This window comes from Stegostoma tigrinum, chromosome 7 (assembly GCF_030684315.1).
Source record: "Stegostoma tigrinum isolate sSteTig4 chromosome 7, sSteTig4.hap1, whole genome shotgun sequence".
Taxonomy (NCBI): Eukaryota; Metazoa; Chordata; class Chondrichthyes; order Orectolobiformes; family Stegostomatidae; genus Stegostoma; species Stegostoma tigrinum.
In genome coordinates, this window is record NC_081360.1 from 70,867,942 (window position 1) to 70,890,736 (window position 22,795).

General features: G+C 40.5%; 1 protein-coding gene across 4 annotated transcripts in view; it reads left to right on the top strand.

The window, feature by feature from the left end:
• LOC125454397 (solute carrier family 35 member F5-like) overlaps positions 1-22,795 on the top strand; it is a 104,587-nt gene that overhangs the window by 40,417 nt on the left and 41,375 nt on the right. For 3 of the 4 annotated variants that reach the window (XR_007247984.2, XM_048535108.2, XM_048535111.2), the window contains 2 exons: positions 5,452-5,502; positions 10,562-10,666. Coding sequence is in view for 3 of the 4 variants with exons in the window: in XM_048535108.2 (XP_048391065.1) it covers positions 5,452-5,502; positions 10,562-10,666 (156 nt within the window). In the remaining variant the exon portion in view is untranslated. The remainder of the gene's footprint in view (positions 1-5,451; positions 5,503-10,561; positions 10,667-22,795) is intronic. The other variant, XM_048535109.2, reaches the window with a different exon arrangement.

The window sequence follows — 22,795 nt, forward strand, 5'->3', positions numbered from 1 at the left end:
GCTGACGTTTCGTGCTTAGACCCTTCATCAGAAAAGGGGGATGGGGAAGGGGTTCTGGGTCTAGGCCCGAAACGTCAGCTTTTGTGCTCCTAAGATGCTGCTTGACCTGCTCTGTTCATCCAGCTCCACACTTTGTTATCTCGGATTCTCCAGCATCTGCAGTTCCCATTATCTCTGATCACGATTTTAACCTCACTGCGAAGCCTCTTCCAGGGAAGCCTAACCTGAAGAAGTTACCCTGCGGACCAATCTCTGGGGATCTCTCTCCCATTGTAACTCTCTTGTATCCATCTTTGGTCTGCCTCCCCCTCTCTCTCTATTTATTTCAGAACCCTCTCCCCATCCTCCTTTTCTGATGAAGGGTCTAGCCCCGAAATGTCAGCTTTAGTGCTCCTAAGATGCTGCTTGGCCTGCTGTGTTCATCCAGTTCCACACTTTGTTATCACAAAAAGTTTAATCTCATTTGTTGCTTTTGTAGTGAAATACTTCCATGTTTGTATACGCTGTAACAAGCTTCAAATGTAATTAATTGACTGTGAAATACTTTGGGGAATCCTGAGAACATGAAAAGAGTTAAATAAATGCTGGTTCTTTGGATTCACTTATTCAGCAGTTTCCGCACGCAGTGCTGACTTATGACAGAAGATAGGATTTTGAAAGCAGCTGAAAATGTATATGCCAAAGACATCGCCCTGAGCATATCCTGTCTTAGTGCTCTAGACATAACTGTCTAATTGCAACCAAATCTGATGACGGTGCTTGGACACTGTTTATTAGGACAGTGCTTTTCTCCAATGAAAGGAAAACCGTGGCTTTGCTAGGGCTGCTTTGCAGTCATCAAATATTGTGTTAAGGACAATTATTCTCAGTCCTCAGTTCCCATTTAGCTCTTCTGCCCATGTGTGAATTAATGTTGAGGAAGACCTGGAACTCAGTCCTTTTGAAAGAAATCAAACTGAGAGTCAATGAGGTGGTTATTTATTAGTTGATGTGTATTACTTGATGGCTCTGTATTGATTATTTATTCAGTTACTTTGCTGACAATTTGTGGGAGGCTGACTGGTTTTGGATGTTCTGGATCTGGCTTATTTTTGTAGAAAGCATACAAATGTACAATTTTCCAATGTTGGTGCCATAATCACACTGGAAAGGCTTGGCTACATCAAGTATACAGACTGGAATGTTGTCAGGACATACAACTTACACTATATTCAGTGTACCCACTTTTGTCTGTTACATGGTGTGAACCAAATTGGCTGGCTTGTGGCACCAGTAATTTTGAAGCCCACTGGATGATTTTGAGTAATTTCATTGCTTTTAGCTAAAGATACTTGAAAATTGCTTCTACCTTACGCTGATGCTGAAAAATGCTGTATTTGTGGTTACGAGTATTCATGGAGCCTTCTGTCCTTTTATTTTGTGTGATTTGTCCACCATTTTTAAATAGAATATGATGGGGCGCTACTGCCTTACCTTGACTTGTTGGTTATGAAACCATTTAATTCTATCTGTAATAACTTGCTTTCTCTTGTAGCTCGCAGGTATTATAGCCTCAGCAGGCTGCTACCTCATTTTATTGTTTGCGTAATACTGTGACCTTGTTAAAAGTCACCAAAAAATGTCATTTCAATTTAATCTGTTTTAGGCCTAGTGTCTCTGACTAAAGGCTTTATTTCCCATTTTGGCATTAGATTCAATATGTCCTTTGTAACATAAAGCCACTGAGAGAACAGACAGACATAGGAGCCATTTTAAGGCCAATGAGAGGGCAAGTAAGGCAGAGTGAGAGTGCAGTCAGCAGGAGGAGCCATGTTAAGGCGAGTGAGGGAGCAGCTTGGCAGCGGAGCCATTTTTAAAGCCAATAAGGTTGAATATCTCCACCATACCTTTTCCTAGAAGCAATAAATGGAGAGAACATATCATCAGGTGAGGAATTTTGGATTGGCTACAACATTCTCAAGAGCTTTGATAATATTGCTGATGCCTGAGATGACGTCAGCCATTGTGCCTGAATTGTGTATGGTCTAAGTGTGTCTCGGGCCAAGGAGCATTTTATCGGACTGCCTCTAAGGTTCCACATGAAGTTATGACATAGGTGAGGAAGACTGTCATTAACAAAACAGATGAGGCAAACATTGGTGGAAGTGTTTGTATCCCATGGAGAGGAATTGCCCAATGTGGACTTAATGCTGAGCAAGAGTTAATGAGCTGAAGAGGAAGACTACATTGAAACACCAACCACTCCAGTTTTGTCAAAGAAAAACTGGCAAGGGCTTTCCAACTCAAAGAAGCGGTGATAGAAGACTTTGCAGAGGTTGACCAAACAGACAGTGTAGTGCCAGAGTCAACGGAGGGATCAATGATGCTATTCACATAAGAAAACCTTCTGCAAAAAGGAAAGGAGAGCTGCCCAGTAGTCCCTGGGATCAATTTTTCAAGGCTATTAGTGATCCTGATTCCATCCCATTAATTCCACCCAGACCTTGCAGTTGTATGCAACCTTCAAATCAAAACCAGCATTGTCTTTAAAATACAGTAGCAAAAAGGCTGTGCAACAGCAAGGCCTTCCCCCAAGGCAAATGCCCAGCATTGAGGTTCAAAGTCATTCAAGACCAAACTCCCCTGAAATGCTTTTGACATATCCTTGAACATTCCAAAGATATCAAACAGCAATTTGTGGTGATCAGTCAAAACGTTAGAAGGTTAATTGAGAACTTTAACAATGCTGAGAGACACTGACTTTCTCAGCAACCTCTGTTCATATATGACAGAGTCTGAAAACTGTGCTTTGGACGTACCAGCTGGTGCAAAAGCAAATCACCCCAAAGCTCGAAGGGCTGCTTAAGAGAGGCTGGTTGTTTGTCTAATTTGAACTTCTTCTGCATCTCTGTTCTAATCAATGATTTGTTTTATAGAACATAGAACAATCCAGCACAGAACAGGCCCTTCGGCCCTCAATGTTGCGCTGACCTGTGAACTAATCTAAGCCCCTCCCCCTACACTATCCCATCATTATCCATTTTGCAAGTTATTTCATCTAGGAGTGCATGCATGATGCTGCTGATCTATGGTACAATATTTCAACTTGTATATTACTTTCTTACCAGGCAGGAAATGTCCACAGGATCTTAACTCTGTTTTTAATGTTGATTCCTAGGGAATACAGTGATTTTTCTCAGGAGCTTAGACTCAACTGAGTGAAAACTTATTGTATTGGTCCTAGCACACCCTTCAGCACTCTCAATTAGAACAGAACTCAATGATGATATCAAGGATATATTAGATTTGGGTGGTTACCGTTTCGCTATTGATGACTCAAGGCCTGAAACGGATGCTCAGATTGATGACTGAATCTCAGTTTCAGAATTCTTGATAACTGTAATATTAAAAATGATTCTCACCATTTACACAAGATCCTTTTTTTCTATGCTAATTGGACAGAATTGAAAGATAAACATTTCAGAATGAAATGTGGCTGTATTGGTGAAAGAAGGAATACATACAGTATCAGAAACTGTTTTAAGCAAAAGACAATGTCAGTCTGGTTACAAATCTAAAACTTGAACGGGATTTTTATATTGGTGGGCTTGTACCATGCTCCCTCGACCACTGGTTGAAAATGGAAAATAAAATTTTTGAATAAATTGTGGAATTTAGTAAGAATAATGAAATTTTTTTTAGGGAATTTTACTTAGCTTGTGTCTTGATTCTGATAGGATAGAATGAATAAGAAACAAATAACTGAATCTTTAAACTTCTATGGTACCTCTTCCACAAGCAATTTGTCCAGGTACTGAGTCTAAAAAGTGGCAACCTCGGGACCAAACCCATGCCAAATTTCAGATCTTGAAGGTTTTCAGTGTCAAATCAAGAGTTGCTCAGATCACTTGGGGGAAAAAAAAGAGAAGCGTTTATCTAACACTAATCAATTTGAGCGCGGCACATCAAAAATAAGACCACTGATTTTCAGGTAGCCAAATTTGAGACATTGTACTGTGTATGAACATAAAACTATGTCAAGCAGTACATTAGCTGGACTATTTTAATGTCCATCATCGGACCTTGCTGATTCACAATACTATCTAGGCTCACACTCTTCTGATAGGGCTGTTTCAGATTTGCCCTAGAAAGCAAATATAACCTCAGGCTTCATTTCTTCTTAAACCTCTGTCTGTCTGAACTCCTCCAATAAAATCATAAGGAGTTGAGGGACCTCTTCCTCATTAAGATTATCTGTTCAGTAGTCTGTATCATTCATCCTTGCTGACCAACCTGAATTATTCCCTGGACTCCATCCTGCCCGACACTTAAAATGCTCATCTATTTCACCTCAAGCAATCTTTCTCTTCTTCTTTACAAAATCCAATTTCCATTAATTTGCTAACCATGCGAATTATCTTGGTGAGCCTCGTGCTAGCTGGCACTTTAAGTGGTTCCCTCTCCTCAGATACTGTAATTCGCCTCCTGTCAAAATTGTCTTTTTGAAACTGCCATATTGCAGCTGTGGTGCATTTCATGGCTGCCATCATTCTATTAGGGAAAGTAACTCATAAATCAATCTTTTTCCAATATGTAATGCGTACCAATGTTTCCAAATTTTGCTTAATCAAATTATTTGCATGCTAATCAATTTATTGTCACATAATTCCAAATAAGAAAACATTTTCCATTTATTTCTACACTGTTTCCAGCATTTGATATTGTAATATATCTCATCTAATGTCCTAATCTTTCAAGGTTAGAGCATGTCAGCTGGATCAAAGTAAACTAAATTTATATGCTAATACATCAGAACTTCTTCCCTAGCTAATCAGGGCATGATTGGCACTGTATAATTGATTGTGTTATTTCATCATGAATATGCTAGAATATGATCAGCCCTCAACTTTAAATTAAGCTTCGACTTGCTGATTGTAATCAGTTATTGTGCCTTATTTTCTCTAACAAGCTGTCCTTCATTTCCTGTATTTTTTAATATATTTAATGTACAGTTCTGTTTGCATTTTAGAAACACATATATTGGTACCAGTAAACAGTATAAGGCCACCTTCTTTATGCTTCTGAAAAACTACAGACTGTCGGTTCTTCTTAACTTTCAGCAAAACATGAATACACTTGAATGTTTTCAGTTTCCAGGGTCTTCTCCAATTTCAGTATTGTGATAATGCAATAAAGTACTGCACAATGGAAAAAAAAATTACTGAGATAACACAATGGAAGGCACAGATAAAGTCACAAAAGTAAGTTTAGCTGAGTAAACCTGAAGTTAATTGTTGATGTGTTGATGGTCTGGAATTGAAGAATTGGGAGCTATGAACTTTGATCTTCACTGAGTCTTTGCATGAATTTAAGTTGCAGAAGCTCCATCCTCAAGTGTTGACACCATATTGCATTAGTATTTGTCATATTTCTAACTACGTGGTTCTTCTTTCCTTAATGCCCACATGACAGCAAGGTGGGACATGTCGTCAACCATCCTAGGAAAGTGGGTTGCATCCCTAGGTAAGTTTCTAGGGCCAGAACCATCATCGCAACCAGAAAATTAAAGGTTATTTGGATTTTTAAACATGGACTTTCCCTGTAAGCCAAATGGATTCATAAGTTGGATGCCTGCCTAATGGCCAAATGTCCCTTATTGAGAATCATGGATTTCTGTTATTCTTTGCTGATGTGACACAATATACGACCTTTCCCTGGAGTGCTGTGCTTTGTGCCTCAGTACCATAGCATGGTATCTAAAATAGATCTCCATGATTTTTTTTAAAATTTAGTCAAATCTACTGTCAATTTATAGGCCATAAAGAGATTCCCTACTTTTTGAAACTTATTATTTTATTACTATTTTGTTATTCTGATTTATCCCACTCTTTGTTTTGCTATAATGTGCACATGATAACAGGGGTCTTATAAAATTACCATTTAAACACTGAGGTTCTTCTTGTTCGAATGGTAGTGGTGAAGATATTTTGATTTCAACAAACTGATGCAATGTAGTTCAAAATCTTTGTGATAACACCATCAGGAAATTATTGTACCTTCAGTAATAATTGTTATAGATTGGTTACTTCTGCAATGGTTAGGAATAAACAACACTGAGGAAAACGATGTTGAATTAGTACGAAGTATTATTATAAAGACCAAGCAAAAAGTAAATAGGAAAGAAGTTATGACCAGGATAAGGAAAGCAACAAAGCAATATAAAAAGAGAAATATTTGTACTGTAAAATGTATAATGTTTCAATCTAGCACAAAATACTATAGTGCTGGAAAGCTGAAACAGAAACAGGAAATGCTGGAAATACTCAGCAATCTGGCCATGTTTGCAGAGGGAAAATCATAATTAACATTTCTAAATAGTGAACAGTATCAGCATAATTCATTATATTGCTAAAAATAGAATGAAATGTGAGGAGGAGTCTTGGGTGGAATTGTGAGTTCATAGAAAACAAGTAGAAATTTGATGCCCATCAGCAATGACTGGTTGGGTCATATGGCCTTTATCTGTGTTACAATTTCCATTTTTAATATTTAGTGAATTGGGTCTTGACATTATTTGACAAAGTAACAGCAGTGTATATCATACATATTAAAGTGTCAAAAGAGATAAGCTATCAGTGCTCCAGTTGAACCAATTAAAATATTCTTAATTAATATTTTTGATAACTGCCTGTCTATTTGGAAATCATTGACACATTAAGGGAGGAACTGGCAGCTATTTCTAAGCTTAAATATGAATAAGCAATTGAATTACCATAAACCACTGAAGTGAGGAGATTAGTGTTGCACTGTGGAGTGATGGCTATTTTATTAACAACTTTATCTTAGATCCCCTAAATTGTCACACTTTCTGACTCTCTGGCATGTTTTGTACAGGTTTAGTGCATTTTGTTCAATCAGAGTTATAACGTAACATTCGTGACTCTTTAATTTTTAGAAATCATTGGTAAGTGGACAATGTCTGGCTAAAGTTCAGTTAATTTTTAAATATTTTTTGTGTAAAAACAAATTTGGAGCTATATTTTTCTACTCGAAGTTTGGATTTTGTAATTTTAATAGATAAAATTGAGTAATAGCTGTTAATTGTGTTCTAATATAATACATTAAAATGTATATTTATAAGATGCATGGAAATTGGTTTTGCTAATTTTCCTAATATTTGCACTTAAGAAAATTTCTAAAGCATATTTCGGTCTGTGTAAATGAATTGAAAGTAATATTTAGTGAAATGCAAATAAGTTGATCAATAAGTTTAACTGCTTTCATTTCAAGTCATTTTCCAATATAAATTTGGATAAATCAACAGTGCTCATTTGTCATTTAGCCTACTACTTGCTGTAGTTTTAATGTCCTATTACACCAATGCCATATTGCACTTATGTACTGAATAACGTAAACATATAAAATATTGCATTGAAAACCCTGAATATTTAGTTGGGTGCTTTTTTTTATTCAATACATTCTCTGCAATGCATTTATTTCCCTACAGCATTTAATGAGATGAAAAGATAAATATTTTCCATGAACTGCTCTATTCTTTCTGCTGTATTATCAGTTTTGAAAAAAGTGATCCGTGTCCAAATCAAGATGTAGTTTATCTTGCAGGAGAGCTTGGTAGTAACATTGCTGTTCTTGACCTTCTTGGTAGAATAGGTCATTGGGCTTGGGATCATATCAAAGCAAGCTTAGGGAGCTTCTGTTGTGTCTCTTGTAAGTATACAGCAATTACATTCTAATGGCAATGGAGAGGTGGATATCAAGGTAGTACAGGAGAGCTAATCAGGCAAACTGCTCTAACCTAGATGATGCCAAGCTGCTTGTATTTTGTTGTAACAACATCCATCCAAGCAACAATCGAATATTTTGTAATATTGTAAATCATGCAAATGAGTTTAGAGATCAGATGTGAGCTGCTTGTCACACAGTACCTTTTCTCTGCCCTGCTCTTGACATGACAGTTGTTATAACTGATTGTTGGTGATCTCAGAGAGGTTGATGTGAGAAACTTAGCAAATATGCCTTTATTAAAATTACTGGGAGCAAGGGACCATCACACATTTGAGGTTATCCTTACCTTGCATTTGTAAATGAATGATGCGTATCATTTTCAGCTCACAGTGGAAACTGCCATGGATAATTTTTATATCCCCAATAATTTTGAAGCATGATACCCACGTAGCATAATTGACAAATGATCATAGAAACATGTAGCACAGTAGGACACCATTCAGCCTGTTGTGTTGTGCTGGCTGTTTTGAAAGAGCAGTCATGTTTTGCCCCATGTCTATACTTTTTGCTAATAATTGTATAAGTTGCTTTTCCTCAAATACTTTCCAAATCATTTTAAAATTCTTCACAAAACTAACGTCCATTATCTTTTCAGGTGATGTTTTCCAGATCATAAGAATTGTAAAATGGGGGATATCCTCTCTAGATATCTTGCTAGTGATTTCAAATCTCTAGTTATTGACTTACCTCCCAAGTGAAATTTTTTTTTCTCTTTATAAAAGTTTCTCTAATTGAAAACCTCTATTTGGTCACCTCTGAATCTTTTCAAAAGAGAACAGTCTTAACTTTTTCAACCCATCCCTATTAGGCACCCTCTATGGTAATCTAGTGGTCAGGATTTGGCATTCTCGCCGCCACGGCCCGGGTTTGATTCCCGGTCAGGGAATGCAAGTCCTCCTTTGGGGCGGCATGGTGGCACAGTGGTTAGCACTGCTGCCTCACATCGCCAGGGACCCGGATTTGATTCCACCCTCGGGTGACTGTCTGTGTGGAGTTTGCACATTCTCCCCATGTTTGCATGGATTTCTTCCAGGTGCTCCAGTTTCTTCCCACAGTCCAAAGATATGCGGGCTAGATGGATTGGCCATGCTAAATTGCCTGTCGTGGTCAGCGATGTATAGATTAGGTGGGTTATAGGGGCATGGGTCTAGGTGGGATGCTCTGAGGGTTCGTGTGGGCTTGTTGGTTCCAAAGACCTGGTTGCATACTGTAGGGATTCTTTGATTCTGTGATTTATGATAAAATTCCTCATTCCTGATTACATGCTGATAAAACATCTACCCACCTTTCAAAGGCCTTTGCAGCTTTAATGAAGTATGGTGCCCATTGACAATATCCCAGCTAAAGCCCAGCCAGTGATTTATAAAGTTGAGCACAATCTTGTTGCTTTTACTTTGCAATCCTCTATTTTTAAGCCCAAGTACAAAATGCTTTTTTTTATACATTGGTCTTTCTAAAATACGTCATTTCACACACATTGCATTGAACTGGATTTGCCTAGTTCACCAAGCTATCTGTGTCCCCATGAAGTTTATTCTTGTTTTTTAACACTTTCACAGGATGTGGCTTGTCATAGGCAAGACCAGGATTTGTTGCCTACTTCGTATTATCATTGAGAAGGTAGTTGTTAACTACCTCTTGAATACAACTGAGCGACTTGCTTAGATCATTTCAGAGGCCACTTAAGAGCAAACTATATTGCTCGGAGTTTGAAATCATACAGAGACTAGACCAGGTCAGGATAGTGGATTTCCTTCACTAGAGGATATTCGTCAACCTGATGGATTTTTGTGACAAACCAGTGGTTTCATGTTGCCAGTTACTGCCAGTAGCTGTTTATTCCTTATCAACTATCCACTATACCAAGTTTTGAGTGACATGCAAACCTTATAATGCCATTCCATACAATAAGGGTAAGTTTGTTGAATGGAAAATTGGAAAGCGTATTGGACCCTAAACTGACCCTTCCAGCCAAAACTACCAATTAGCTCCAATAATGTCCATTCATCACCATCCTTTGCTTGCTGTCACTGCATCGATTTTGCATGCATATTGCAAAGATACATATAATTTCATAGGCTTAAATCTGCTGTGTAGTACTTTGCTTACTTTCCAAGATGCATATATACATGTACTGTGCCAATTTGATCGACCTGTGATATCAAAATCAAATTCTTTGAGATGTTGTGTATGAACTTGGACATTGGACCAACCATTACACCTCACTTCTGATGGCCACTTCTGTTGTAGTCAGTCAAACTGAATAATGAGCAGAGTGTATAATAACTAATTAATGTGCTAACACCTGCTTGGCTTTTCCAGCCACTTCCAATTTCACCCCAACATCTGCTTAATCATTGTTGATACTACTGTTGAATGGTCTTATTCTTTTCAAATGTCATTTAAAATTCCTCATGATTGCAAAAGTCTTTTGTCGTCTTTATACAAAATCTCTGGACATTTAGGGGAAGTCTGGGAAGTGAAGGAAAATTGGAATAACCAATCAATTGTGTTGGGGATTGGTTCTTCCATATATATTGGTCAGATGTTAAACTGTTATTGACAGTGGTTTGTGAACAGTATGCCCACAGTCTGAGCAGTAGTTTGAAACTGATCAATAGTTTAGTAATGTATTTTGAAAACAAAAATGTTTAAGTAGATTTCCAAGGTTAGAATAAATAGAGACTTCCTGTTTAAACATTTATTCATGATAAGTTAAAACTTGGTTTTTTTTTTGTAATGAGGTCTACAGCCATAACTTTTTATTTTGTTGCAGGCTCATTGTGGTCATTGACAGGAGCTGTATTGTACGCCATCTATATAGTCATGATTAAAAGAAAAGTTGACCGCGAAGACAAAATTGACATACCCATGTTTTTTGGTAAGATTAACAGTCACACAGCTTACACTATAATTTTTTTGAATGATAAGATCAACTATGTTGCATGTTTTGAATTAACTGCAGCTGCTCCAAGTTTTCCTACAGTAGGCATATCCATGTCAATGATTATTTTTAGGCTGGGAAAATGGAAACCTTAAAATCTGGGAATTTCTGAGATCGTTTAAACAATGCTGATTTTATATTCTAATGCAGTCATTTTATGGAAAGTATTTAGTACAATTCATATGATCTCAATCTGATACTGTTAAACCTATTCACATCACTGTCCACGATACCACTTACTTTAGTGTCATCTGCAAAGTTACCAAACATGCCTTGTACATTCTCATCCAAATCATTAATATAGACAGCAAACAGCAATGGACCCAGCACTGATCCCTGAGGCACACCACTAGTCATAGGCCTCCAGTCCAACAAACATCCTTCTACTATTACTCTCTGCTTCCTACCATCAAGCCATTTGTGTATCCAATTTGCCAACTCTCTCTGAATTTCATGCGATCCTAACTTTTCGGAGAAGCTTACCATGTGCAACCTTGTGAAAGGCCTTTCTGAAATCCACGTAGACTACGTCTACCACCCTGCCCTCATCAGCCTTCCTCGTCACTTCAAAGAACTCTAATAAATTTGTGAGGCATGATCTCCCATGCATGAAGCCATTCTGACTACTCCTAATCAAACCCTGTCTTTCTAAATGCATGCATATCTTATCCCTCAGAATCTTCTCAAGTAACTTAACTACCTCATATGTTAAGCTTACTGGTCTATGATTCCCAGATTTCTTTCTTTGCAGCCCTCCTTGAATAAGGGCACAACATTCGCTATGCTCCAGTTTCTCGGAGTTCACCCAGGGCTAACGATGATGCAAATATATCAGCCAGAGCCTCTACAATTTCTTCTCTAGCCAATTGCAGGGTTCTTGGATATATCTGATTAGGACCAGGAGATTTATCAGCCTTCATACATAAGTTCATAAGAGATAGAAGCAGGAGTACGCCATTCGGCCCATCAAGCCACGTCCGTCATTCAGTAAGATCACGGCTGATCTCTCTGTGGTCTCAGCTCCTCCCATTGCATTATCCTCATAACCCTTAATCCCCCTACCCTGTGCGAATCTATCCAACTGTGTCTTAATGAAGCTGCCTCTTGCTTCCTTGGGCAGAGAATTCTACAGATTCACCATTCTCTGGGAAAAGCAGTTCCTCCTCATCTCTGTCCTAAATCTACTCCCCCTAATCTTGAGGCTATGCCACCAAGTCCTAGTCTGCCCCACCAGTGGAAACAATTTGCCTGCCTCTTTCTTATCTATCCCTTACATATTATAATATGCTTCTATAGGATCCCCTCTCATTTTTCTAAATTCTAGCGAGTACAGTCCCAGGCAGCTCAACCTGTCTCGTTGGGTAACTCTTCATCTCCAAAATCAGCCTGGTGAACCTCCTCTGCATCGCATCCAAAGCCAGTATATCCTTCCTTGAGTACGGAGACCAGAACTGCGCACACTATTCCAGGTGCAGCCTCACTAGTAACTTGTACAATTGCAGCAGAACCTCCCCGCTCTTAAATTCTATCCCTCTAACAATGAATCCAACATTCTTTTTGCCCTTTTGATTACCTGTTGCACCTGTAAGCCAACTTTTAGCGATTCATATACATGCACTTCTATGTCTCTCAGCACAACAGCATGCTGCAGCCTTTCACCATTTGAATAGTAATCTGATCTATTATTTTTAATTCCAAAGTGGACAACCTCACATTGCCAATATTGCATTTCATGTGCCAGATCATTATCCAATCACTTAACCTTTCTAAATCTCTATGCAGACTCTCCACATCCTCTGCACCATTTGCCTTTCCATTCAATTTAGTGTCATCAGCAAACTTGGATGCATCACACTCAGTCTCCTCTTCCGAATCTTCAATTTATATCATGAACAGGTATGGTCCCAACACCTCTTTCTGTGGCACTCCGCACATCACTGATCTCCAATTAGAGAAACACCGTTTATCTGAACTCTCTGCCTTATATTGGTTAACCAGTCCTCTATCCATGCTAATATATTCCCTGCAACTCCATGCATTCTTAACTAAAGGATGAGTCTTTCTTTTATGCTGTACCTTATCGAGCGCCTTCTAGAAATCCAAGTACACAACATCCACCTGTTCCCCTCTATCCATCACGATTGTTATATCCTCAAAGAATTCCAGTAAGTTTGTCAAACATGACCTTCCCTTCCTGAATCCATGCTGCGTCTGCCTGATGGAACCCTTTCCATCCAGATGTCTCGCTATTTCTTCCTTAATGATAGCCTCAAGCATTTTGCCGACTACAGACATTTAAGCTAACTGGCCTGTAGTTACTTGCCTTTTGCCTACGGCCTTTTTTGAACAGTAGAGTGACATTGGCTGCCTTCCAATCTGCCCGGACCTGCTCGGAGTCTAGCGAATTCTGATAAATTACATTCTAATACTTCCAACACCACTTCTACTGTGATATGGACAGTTCTCAAGATACCATCACTAACTTTCCCAAGCTCTCAAGTCTTTATGTCTTTCTCCACGGGTAAACACAGAGGAGAAATAGTCATTGAGGACCCTGTCCATCTCCTGCGGGTCCACACATACATGCCCAATTTGGCCGTTGAGGGATCTTATTCTGTCTCTAGTTATTCTTTTTCCTTTAATATACTTAAAGAATCTCGTTGGATTCACCCTAATCTTCTCAACCAAAGCTATCTCATGTCCCTTTTTCACCCTCCAGATTCCCTTTTTCACTAAACTCCTGAATCCACTATATACCTCCAGGGATTCCCAGCTACCTGTTCCTGAACAATGCCGCCTCTTTTTTTACTGATCAAAGCCTCAATATCTCGTCATCCAAGGTACCCTGCTCCTGCCAACTTTGCCCTTCACTCTCACAGGAACACATAGACCTTGAGCTGTAGCTATCTCACTTTTAAAGGCCTCCTACTTACTAGAGGTCCCTTTGCCTGCAAACAAACTACTCCAATCAACCCCTGCAAGGTCCTGTCTAATTCCATCAAAATTCATCTTGCCCCAATTTAGAACGTGAACCTGTGGACCAGTTTTGCCCTTCTCCATAACTATTTTAAATTAATAGAACAATGGTCTCTCCCAAAATGCTCCCCCACTGTCACTTCAGTTACATGTCCTGTCCTGTATCCCAGGAGTTGGTCAAGTTTCGCCCCTTCCCGCATAGGCCCCTGTATATACTGCTTGAGGAAACTTCGTGCAACATATTTAACAAATTCCCACCATCTAAACCATTAAGACTATTGGCAGTCCCAGTCTATGTTAGGAAAACTAAAATGTCCCCCTATGACAACGCTATTTCTCCTGCAAGTCTCCATGATCTCCCCACATGTTTGTTCCTCTAATTCCTATTAACTATTTGGGGGGCCTAGGACAATCCCAGTAATGTGACCATCCCCTTCTTATTTCTTCGTTCCACCCACAAAGTCCCACTGGATGATCCTTCAGTTATGTCATCTCCGACTACTGCTGTGATATTCCGCTAAATCAAAAATGCAACTGTCCTCCCCTTCTTTCCTCCACCTTTGTCCCACCTAAAGCATCTGCACCCTGACACATTAAGCTGCCAGTACTGGTCCTCCCTTAGCCATGTTTCAGTAAAAGCTATGATAGCCCAGCACCACGTACCTATCCACGCCCTGAGTTCATCAGCGTTACCCGTCACCCTCTTGCATTGAAATAGAAGCAATTTAATCCAACTGGCATTCCTGGCTCCCTGTCCTGTTCCTGCCTGACCCATCTTTTTAACTTGCTGATTATTGAATCTCCTTCTGATTACTGAGTCTTCTTCCAGCATTGCACTTGCCTACCTGCAGTTGAAGATCTCCCCACCCCCCCCACCTCTGTTGATCTAGTTTAAACCCTCCCATGCAGCATTAGCAAATCTGACCACCTGGAATTGCTCCCCCTGCGCTTCAGGTGCAACCCATCCCTCTTGAACAGGTCTCTTCTGTCCCAGAAAAGATTCCAATGATCCAGGAATCTGAATCTTTGCCCCCTGCACCAGTTCTTTAGCCACATATTCATCTGCCATATCCTGCTCCTATTAACCTCACTGGCACATGTCACTGGAAGTCATCCGGAGAGTACCACAATCGAGGTCCTAGTTTTTAACATTTCTCCTAGCTCTCTCCAATCCCTCCGCAGGACCTCATCCCTATTTCTACCTATGTCATTTGTGCCAAAGAGCACAGTGACTTCTGGCTGCTCACCCTCTCCCTTGACAGCGTTCTGCAGCCGCTCTAAAACATCCCAGACCCTGAAACCCGGGAAGCAACACTCTGTTCAAGAGGGATGGGTTGCACCTGAAGCGGAGGGGAACCAATTCCTGGTGATCAGATTTGCTAATTCTGGATTCCTGTCTTTGACCACAGAAGCTCCTGTCTGTCCCCCTAACTACTGAGTCTCCTATCACAAACGGTCTATTTACCTTTACCTTTTCAGACAAAGAAACAAAGAAGCCTACAGCACAGGAACAGGCCCTTCGGCCCTCCAAGCTTGCGCCAATCAAGATCCTCTATCTAACCTGTCATCTATTTTCTAACAGTCTGTGTCCATTTGCTCCCTGCCCATCCATGTACCTGTCCAAATATATCTTAAAAGATGCTAACATGTCTGCGTCTACCACCTCCACTGGCAACGCGTTCCAGGCGCCCACCACCCTCTGTGTAAAGAACTTTCCATGCATATCTCCCTTAAACTTTCCTCCTCTCACTTTGAACTCATTACCCCTAGTAATTGAGTCCCCCGCTCTGGGAAAAAGCTTTTTGCTATCCACCCTGTCTATACCCCTCATAATTTTGTAGACCTCAATCAGGTCCCCCCTCAATCTCCGTCTTTCTAATGAAAATAATCCTAATCTATTCAACCTCTCTTCATAGCTAGCACCCTCCATACCAGGCAACATCCTGATGAACCTCCTCTGCACCGTCTCCAAAGCACCCACACCCTTTTGGTAATGTAGCGACCAGAACTGCACACCATACTCCAAATGTGGCCAAACCAAAGTCCTATACAACTGCAACATGACCTGCCAACTCTTGTACTCAATACCCTGCCCAATGAAGGAAAGCATGCCATATGCCGTCTTGACCACCCTATTGACCTGCATTGTCACCTTCAGGGAACAGTGGACCTGAACACCCAGATCTCTCTGTTCATCAATTTTCCCTAGGACTTTTCCATTTACTGTATAGTTCACCCTTGAATTTGATCGTCCAAAATGCATCACCTCGCATTTGCCCGGATTGAACTCCATCTGCCATTTATCTGCCCAACTCTCCAGTCTATCTATATTCTGCTGTAATTTCTGACAGTCGCCCTCACGATCAGCTACTCCACCAATCTTAGTGTCATCAGGAAACTTGCTGATCAGACCACCTACACCTTCCTCCAGATCATTTACATATATCACAAACAACAGTGGTCCCAGCACAGATCCCTGTGGAACACCACCGGCTACAGGTCTCCAATTTGAGAAACTCCCTTCTGTCTCCTGTTGCCCAGCCAATTTTTTATCCATCTAGCTAGCACACCCTGGACCCCATGTGACTTCACTTTCTCCATCAGCCTGCCATGGGGAACCTTATCAAACGCCTGTGGCCCAGTGACTGCCATAGTGCCACTGATCTGGCTGCTGCTGCTTTCCCCTGAACGGTCATCCCCCTCCAACAGTATCCAAAATGTTATACTTATCTAAGGGAAATGGCCATGGGGATTCCTGCTGTCTCTGCCTACTCCCTTTGCCTTTCCTGGTGGTTGTCACGCAGCTACTCTTTGCCTGCTTCACACTAAAATTTTAATCTATTGATGTGTTCAGCATCTCACGTGATCCTGAGTGCATGCACCTCCAGCTCCCAGCTCCCAAGAGCAGTAGCTGGGTGCAATCTCCACACGTGTAGTCAGCAGGGACGATAGAAGCGTCCCTGAGCTCCCACATCCTGCAGGAGGATCATGCCACTGCCCGAACTAACATCTCAAATGCTCTTAGACTGAAGAAGAAAGCTAAAAGGACTTTACCTGAGTTTACCTGTACTTTTTGCTGAGCCGCTGCTCACCAAAGCCTCTTGAGTCAACGCCTTACTTCTCACTCTGCTGCCAACAAATTTTCAAAAGCACGTTTCTCTTCCCCCTTTTTGGTTAGAGGAGGATGAAGGGAGGGAAACACTCCAGTGATGTCCTTGATACCAGGCCCACGAAAACCTTATCCTCAGTGCAAGAGATTGCTTCCAGGCTTTAATGTATGTGCTGAAGTGATGCCTCTCCCGCTCAGTTGCTCTTTCCTGGACGCTCTTCCTCTTGCTGAACATGGGGGCTGTTGCCAGACAATCTGCTCCTCGGTGCAGCTGACTCTTTCCAGGCTCTAATGTATGCACCAAAATGATGCCACTTCCTCTTGGTCACCTGCTTGTGGTGGTACACATATGGAATGAGCTTTCGGTGGAAGTGGTTCAGGTGGGTACATTAACAACATTTAAAAGGCATTTAGACAAATACATGGATAGGGAAGGTTTAGAGGGATATGGGTCAAATGCAGAGAAATGGGGTTAGTATGGATGGGCATTTTGGTCGGCATGGACCAGTTTGAGCTAAAGGGCCTACCTCCATGCTGTATGATTCTCTGACTCTATCCTGTAACTCAAACAGTACGTTATACTTCTGCACGATTGTACATGTGCTATCACCCTTGTGAACTTAGGAGCTGGAATTTTGCCAGTCCTCAAGTTTGGAAAACTGTATTGTGGGGCTGGGGTGGGGATGACCTGATAAAATGCTGGAGAATCACATCAGTCCAGCTCTTAGACACAGTACCACCACTGAGGAAGTTTCCCATGAGTGGGAAAGGCGGAGGCTGAGCTCTCCACCAAATGGAAGTGAACACCCAATTTGAAAGAAAGGCTAAGTGTCTTTTCTCCAGCTTCTGGCACTTCACCAGGAATCACCCTTGCTTTGAGGGGGATACCAAGTCATGGAGGTGGCATCAAAGCTATCACTAGGTGTAGGTTCTTCCTCGCTTCCCCTGTCTGCTTGGCCTGCATAGAAAAATGAGCATGCAATAATTTATTTTTAAGGACACTTCAGATTTGTTTTGTCACGCAGTGGCTACCCCTCTGAGTGATTCTGAGAAAACTCCAGAACTGCTGACCCTTTGATTATGCTGGCAGCATTCCAGGCATGTCAGCAATTCATAATTGGCCACCTCCTCCTCCAGCAATTTCTGAATCGCTTGCCTAGCTCAATTGCAGGGGGAGTCACACCTCTTGTCAGTCTCCCTAAAGCCTATTCAATGATGGGACCTGCTTCACTTCCACAAGGTCTCACTTGTGGAAAGCCCATCACCACTTGAGAGTATGCAGTATTCACATGCACATGATATAAATTCAAATTATTTGAAAGGTTTCTCTTTAGAATTGATGTGTATTTTGACATTTATTTGTATACTTGACAAGTTTATAAACATTGTAAGATTTTTTTAAGGTGTTCTGTCCCATTATTATTTGCAATTGGAAACATCAATATCAGAGTCAAATGTAATGCTGAAAGTTTGTGCTTAAAAATTAGCCAAACTACAACAGCAGCATCAAGCAAGAAAATTGCTTAGGTATGCCAAAATAAAGGCCAGATCCATTGTAGCCAATTGCCATCTCTTCAGCTTGTTGTTGATCATCAGCAAGATAACGGAGGGGGTCGCCAACAATACAGCTGTATAGAACTTTAGTTGGGCCACATTTGGAATATTCTGTACAGTTCTGGTTGCCACACTACCACAAGGTTGTGGCGGTTTTGGAGAGGACACAGAAACAGTTTAGTAGGATGTTACTTGGTTTGGAAGGTGTTAGCTATGATGAGAGATTGGACAAACATTTCTTGTTTTCACTTGAACTTTGAAGGATGAGGTGTGACCTGACAGAAGTTTGCAAAATTATGAGAAGCATGGACAGAATGGATAGTCAGAGTCTTACTGCCAGGATAGATATGCCAATTATTAAGGGACAAATGTTTAAGGTAAAAGGGGGGTAAGTTGAAAGGAGGTGAGAGGTAATTTTTTTTGCACACAGAGCAGTAAGTGTCTAGAATGCACTGCCAGAGGAGATGGTAGAGGCAGATAAAATAGCAATGTTTAAGAGGCATCTTGACTGCTCTATGAATAGACAGGGAATAGAGGGATATGGTCTACATTGAAGCAAATGGTTTTTACTTCAGAAAGACATCATGTGTTGACACAGTCTTGGTGGGCTGAAGGGTCTCTTCTTGTGCTGGACTGTTTTTTGTTCTTTGTACTGTCAAACAATCCTTGCCCACCGGTGCTCAATTTGGGTTTCACTTGGTTTCTGACCTAATGACACTTTTGAGGCAAAGGTAGATAAAAAAGCTGAATTCGGAAGTCAAGTATGATGGTGTCCCATGACATTAAGGCAGCATTTGACTGAGTATGGCACTAAAGAGTCCCAGTAATGTTGAGTTTTATAGAGAACAAGGAAACACTCTCTACTGGTTGGAGTGATACGTAACACAATGCTTATCCCTTGGTTGGGCCAATGAGCTCTGTAAAGAGGGGAAAATTCAAAGCCAAGGCAACGCCTGTGTGTCCGGTGACTTGTGACTTGTGGAGTGTGACTGTCCCTGATGTCAATACATGGATCACAAGGTCACATTGATAAAATTTTGCAGAATTCTTGAACTATAATGACCTATGCAACAAGACTCGGTGAAGGAGCTGCCTTCCAAAGTTAGTATGTTTACAAGTTTATTGGCATAAAGCCATAGTTAAAAGTCAGATGATGCTGGATTAAGTCTGTTGGATTGAGTTTAAGGATGAAGCTTTTACTATTGAGAATCCTACCTTCCTCGTTCAGTATAACTGTTTAGCCATTATTGTTTGTGCTTGTTAGATTCATGTTTGGAGAGTAAAGAGTTTTTTTTCAGTATTTCAGTTTAATCCTGGAATCCTGCCATTTATTTTCTTACTCAAGGTTATTTAAGGCATACAGTGTTTTAGCTTTTATTAATAGAGGGATCGAGTTCCGGAACCAAGCAGTTATGCTGCAGCTGTACAAAAGTCTGGTACGGCCGTACTTGGAGTATTGCGTACAGTTCTGGTCACCACATTATAAGAAGGATGTGGAAGCTTTGGAAAGGGTGCAGAGGAGATTTACTAGGATGTTGCCTGGTATGGAGGGAAGGTCTTACGAGGAAAGGCTGATGGACTTGAGGCTGTTTTCGTTAGAGAGAAGAAGGTTGAGAGGTGACTTAATTGAGACATATAAAATAATCAGAGGGTTAGATAGGGTGGATAGGGAGAGCCTTTTTCCTAGGATGGTGACGGTGAGCATGAGGGGGCATAGCTTTAAATTGAGGGCTGAAAGATATCGGACAGATGTCAGAGGTAGTTTCTTTACTCAGATAGTAGTAAGGGAATGGAACGCTTTGCCTGCAACGGTAGTAGATTCGCCAACTTTAGGTACATTTAAGTCGTCATTGGATAAGCATATGGACGTACATGGAATAGTGTAGGTTAGATGGGCTTGAGATCGGTATGACAGGTCGGCACAACATTGAGGGCTGAAGGACCTGTACTGTGCTGTTATGTTCTATGTTCTATTCCATGCATATTACTCTTTTTAAATGATTATGGTCTATCAGGCCAGGTCCTAACAAGTGCCTGGCTCACCCAGTATTGCCAGATTGACGTATGAAGAGACATGATGAGTTAGGAGCATGTTCAGAGAACTTCAGTAGAATGAGAAACCCATAAGATTTTAACATGATTAGATAGGCTCAACACAGGAAGGATGTAGTTGTGGCTGAGTGGTTAAAATGATGAATTCAATGTTCATGATGACTGAGGCATTACAATTTAATGGATACAGGCTAGGTCATTTAGGACTGAAATAATCAGAAATTTCTTCAACCAGTGAGTGGTGAGCCTGTGGAATTCTCTGCCATAGAAAGGGGTGCGGCCAAAACTTTGAATGCTTTCAAGATATAATTCTTGGGGCTAGAGTGTTCAAAGGCTATGCAGAGAAAGCAGGCACAGGATAGAGTTGCATGATCACCCATGATCATATTGAATAATAGTGCATCTTGTAGGACCAGTTGGCCCTTTCCTGCTCCAATTTTCCATGTTTCTCATGACGAGGGAACAAGAGATGGTCAGAAGTCGGAATTTTCATTTGATGAGTGTAGTGTCTAGTTCAATTCACAACTGCTCAAAAAATGCGTATTTTCATGCAGAAAGACATGACAGCATTTAGGCTTGGACTGATGAGTAGTAACATTTGTACCAAACAGTGGCAATCTTGAACAAATAGGCATCCACAGACTGGAGCTCATTATTGATCAGACCCCACTGACCAGTTCAAACTTCATTAGTTCTTCATTTATATAGAAAGATATCCTTGAGCCAGGGTTCAATCTTTTTGCAGAGGGAGCAAATTAGGTTTTAAATCTTTGTCAATGCAAGGAATAGTGACCCAAATCTTTTGAGCAGCAACCATGATGAACAGCTTACCACTGCACACAAAGATTTCTCTAACCCGATGCTGCCAAGCATCTTTTCTATGATCTTCCAATTCCAGGTGTAAAAGAAATAGACAGCACAGTGTTAATTAGGGGGTAGGGTTGAGTCAGAGGAAGACAAGGCATGTTTCCTTATAGCCACAGCTGCTATACTACAAGTTTAGAGGTCTATTATTTCACTGTGGGCGAGGAGACTGAGAGGATAGTCGAGTTGGAGCATATATTCAGTTTGGATTGGGTTGGTACAAGAGTAAGAGTTGTGTGGCCTGATCTCTTTGGGGGTGTAGTGTGATCAGGGTGATGATCAGATCAGGAGTTATTCAAGTGTCTGAGGGTTGATTGGAAGATCGGTTGTGAAGTTTAAATTCTTCAGAAACTCCCATTAGATCTGCATTTACAGTTTTGTCAACACAGAAGAACAAAAATTGATGGAAAGCTGGTAATGTTGAAAGGATCGTGAGCTAAATACATAAACAGGCTAAAGGAACTGCAGATTGAAATCAATGTGAATTCATCTGGTATGCATATTTGAGCAGGAAATATCAACAAAGCTAAAAAGAAATGTAATTGGAGGTGATTGTTAACATATTAATGAACATCGTATAAACCAGGAATTTTAATAAAATCCTGAGATGCTTTGATTAGGCAAACACAATCTTGCAATTAGATGTTTTAGTTGCGTGTCAATCCATTGAAAATGAATAGGTTTCTGCTGTCATAAAATCGTACTCGGCTCACAATTGAGGAAACAGAAGAGAGTTAGATGTCCTGGTCTCAAATAATGTTTGTAATGTGGGAAAGTAGAGGTATATGTAATTTTGATAATACAGTTAATCATTGGAGTGTTTAATTTTCAGATTGCGGCAAGAATCTGGAGGACAAATTCTTGGTTTCTAGGTCAATGTGTTGAGATTATTTATGCTTTCATATTTCAAAATGGGATTTTTTTTCCATTCATGGTTTGAGGACATCACTGGCCAGGCGCATTTATTGCCTATCTCGAATTGCCTAGCAGACAGTTCAGAGCTGTGGGTCTAGAGTCACAGGTAGGCCAGACCAATTAAGGATGGCAGTTTCCTTCCCCAAAGGACATTAGTGAACCAGATGGATTTTTCCAACAATCAACAATGCATTCAAAGTCATCATTAGACTCTTAATTCCAGACATTATTAAACTCAAATTCCACCATCAGCTGTGGCAGAATTCAAACCCGGGTCCCGGGAATGTTTGGTGGGTCTCTGGAATAACAGCCCAGTGATAATATCACTAGGCCATTGCCTTCCCTGTTCATCATCTTTGTATCTTGGCCAAATAATTTGTTTTTATGCTCAATAATTTTATAGCTGATTAATTGAACTTTTTATTCTGAAGGTAATATAGATAAGGTACATAATTAGCCATTTTGGTGACTGAATAAAGATTTAAATATATGCTGTAATCAGTGGGGGAGTGGGACTGCATTGAATCGTACCTCAGTCGTACCAGTTGACTAAGATGGATTAGGAAATTGCAATGAAACATACACTTGTACTCACA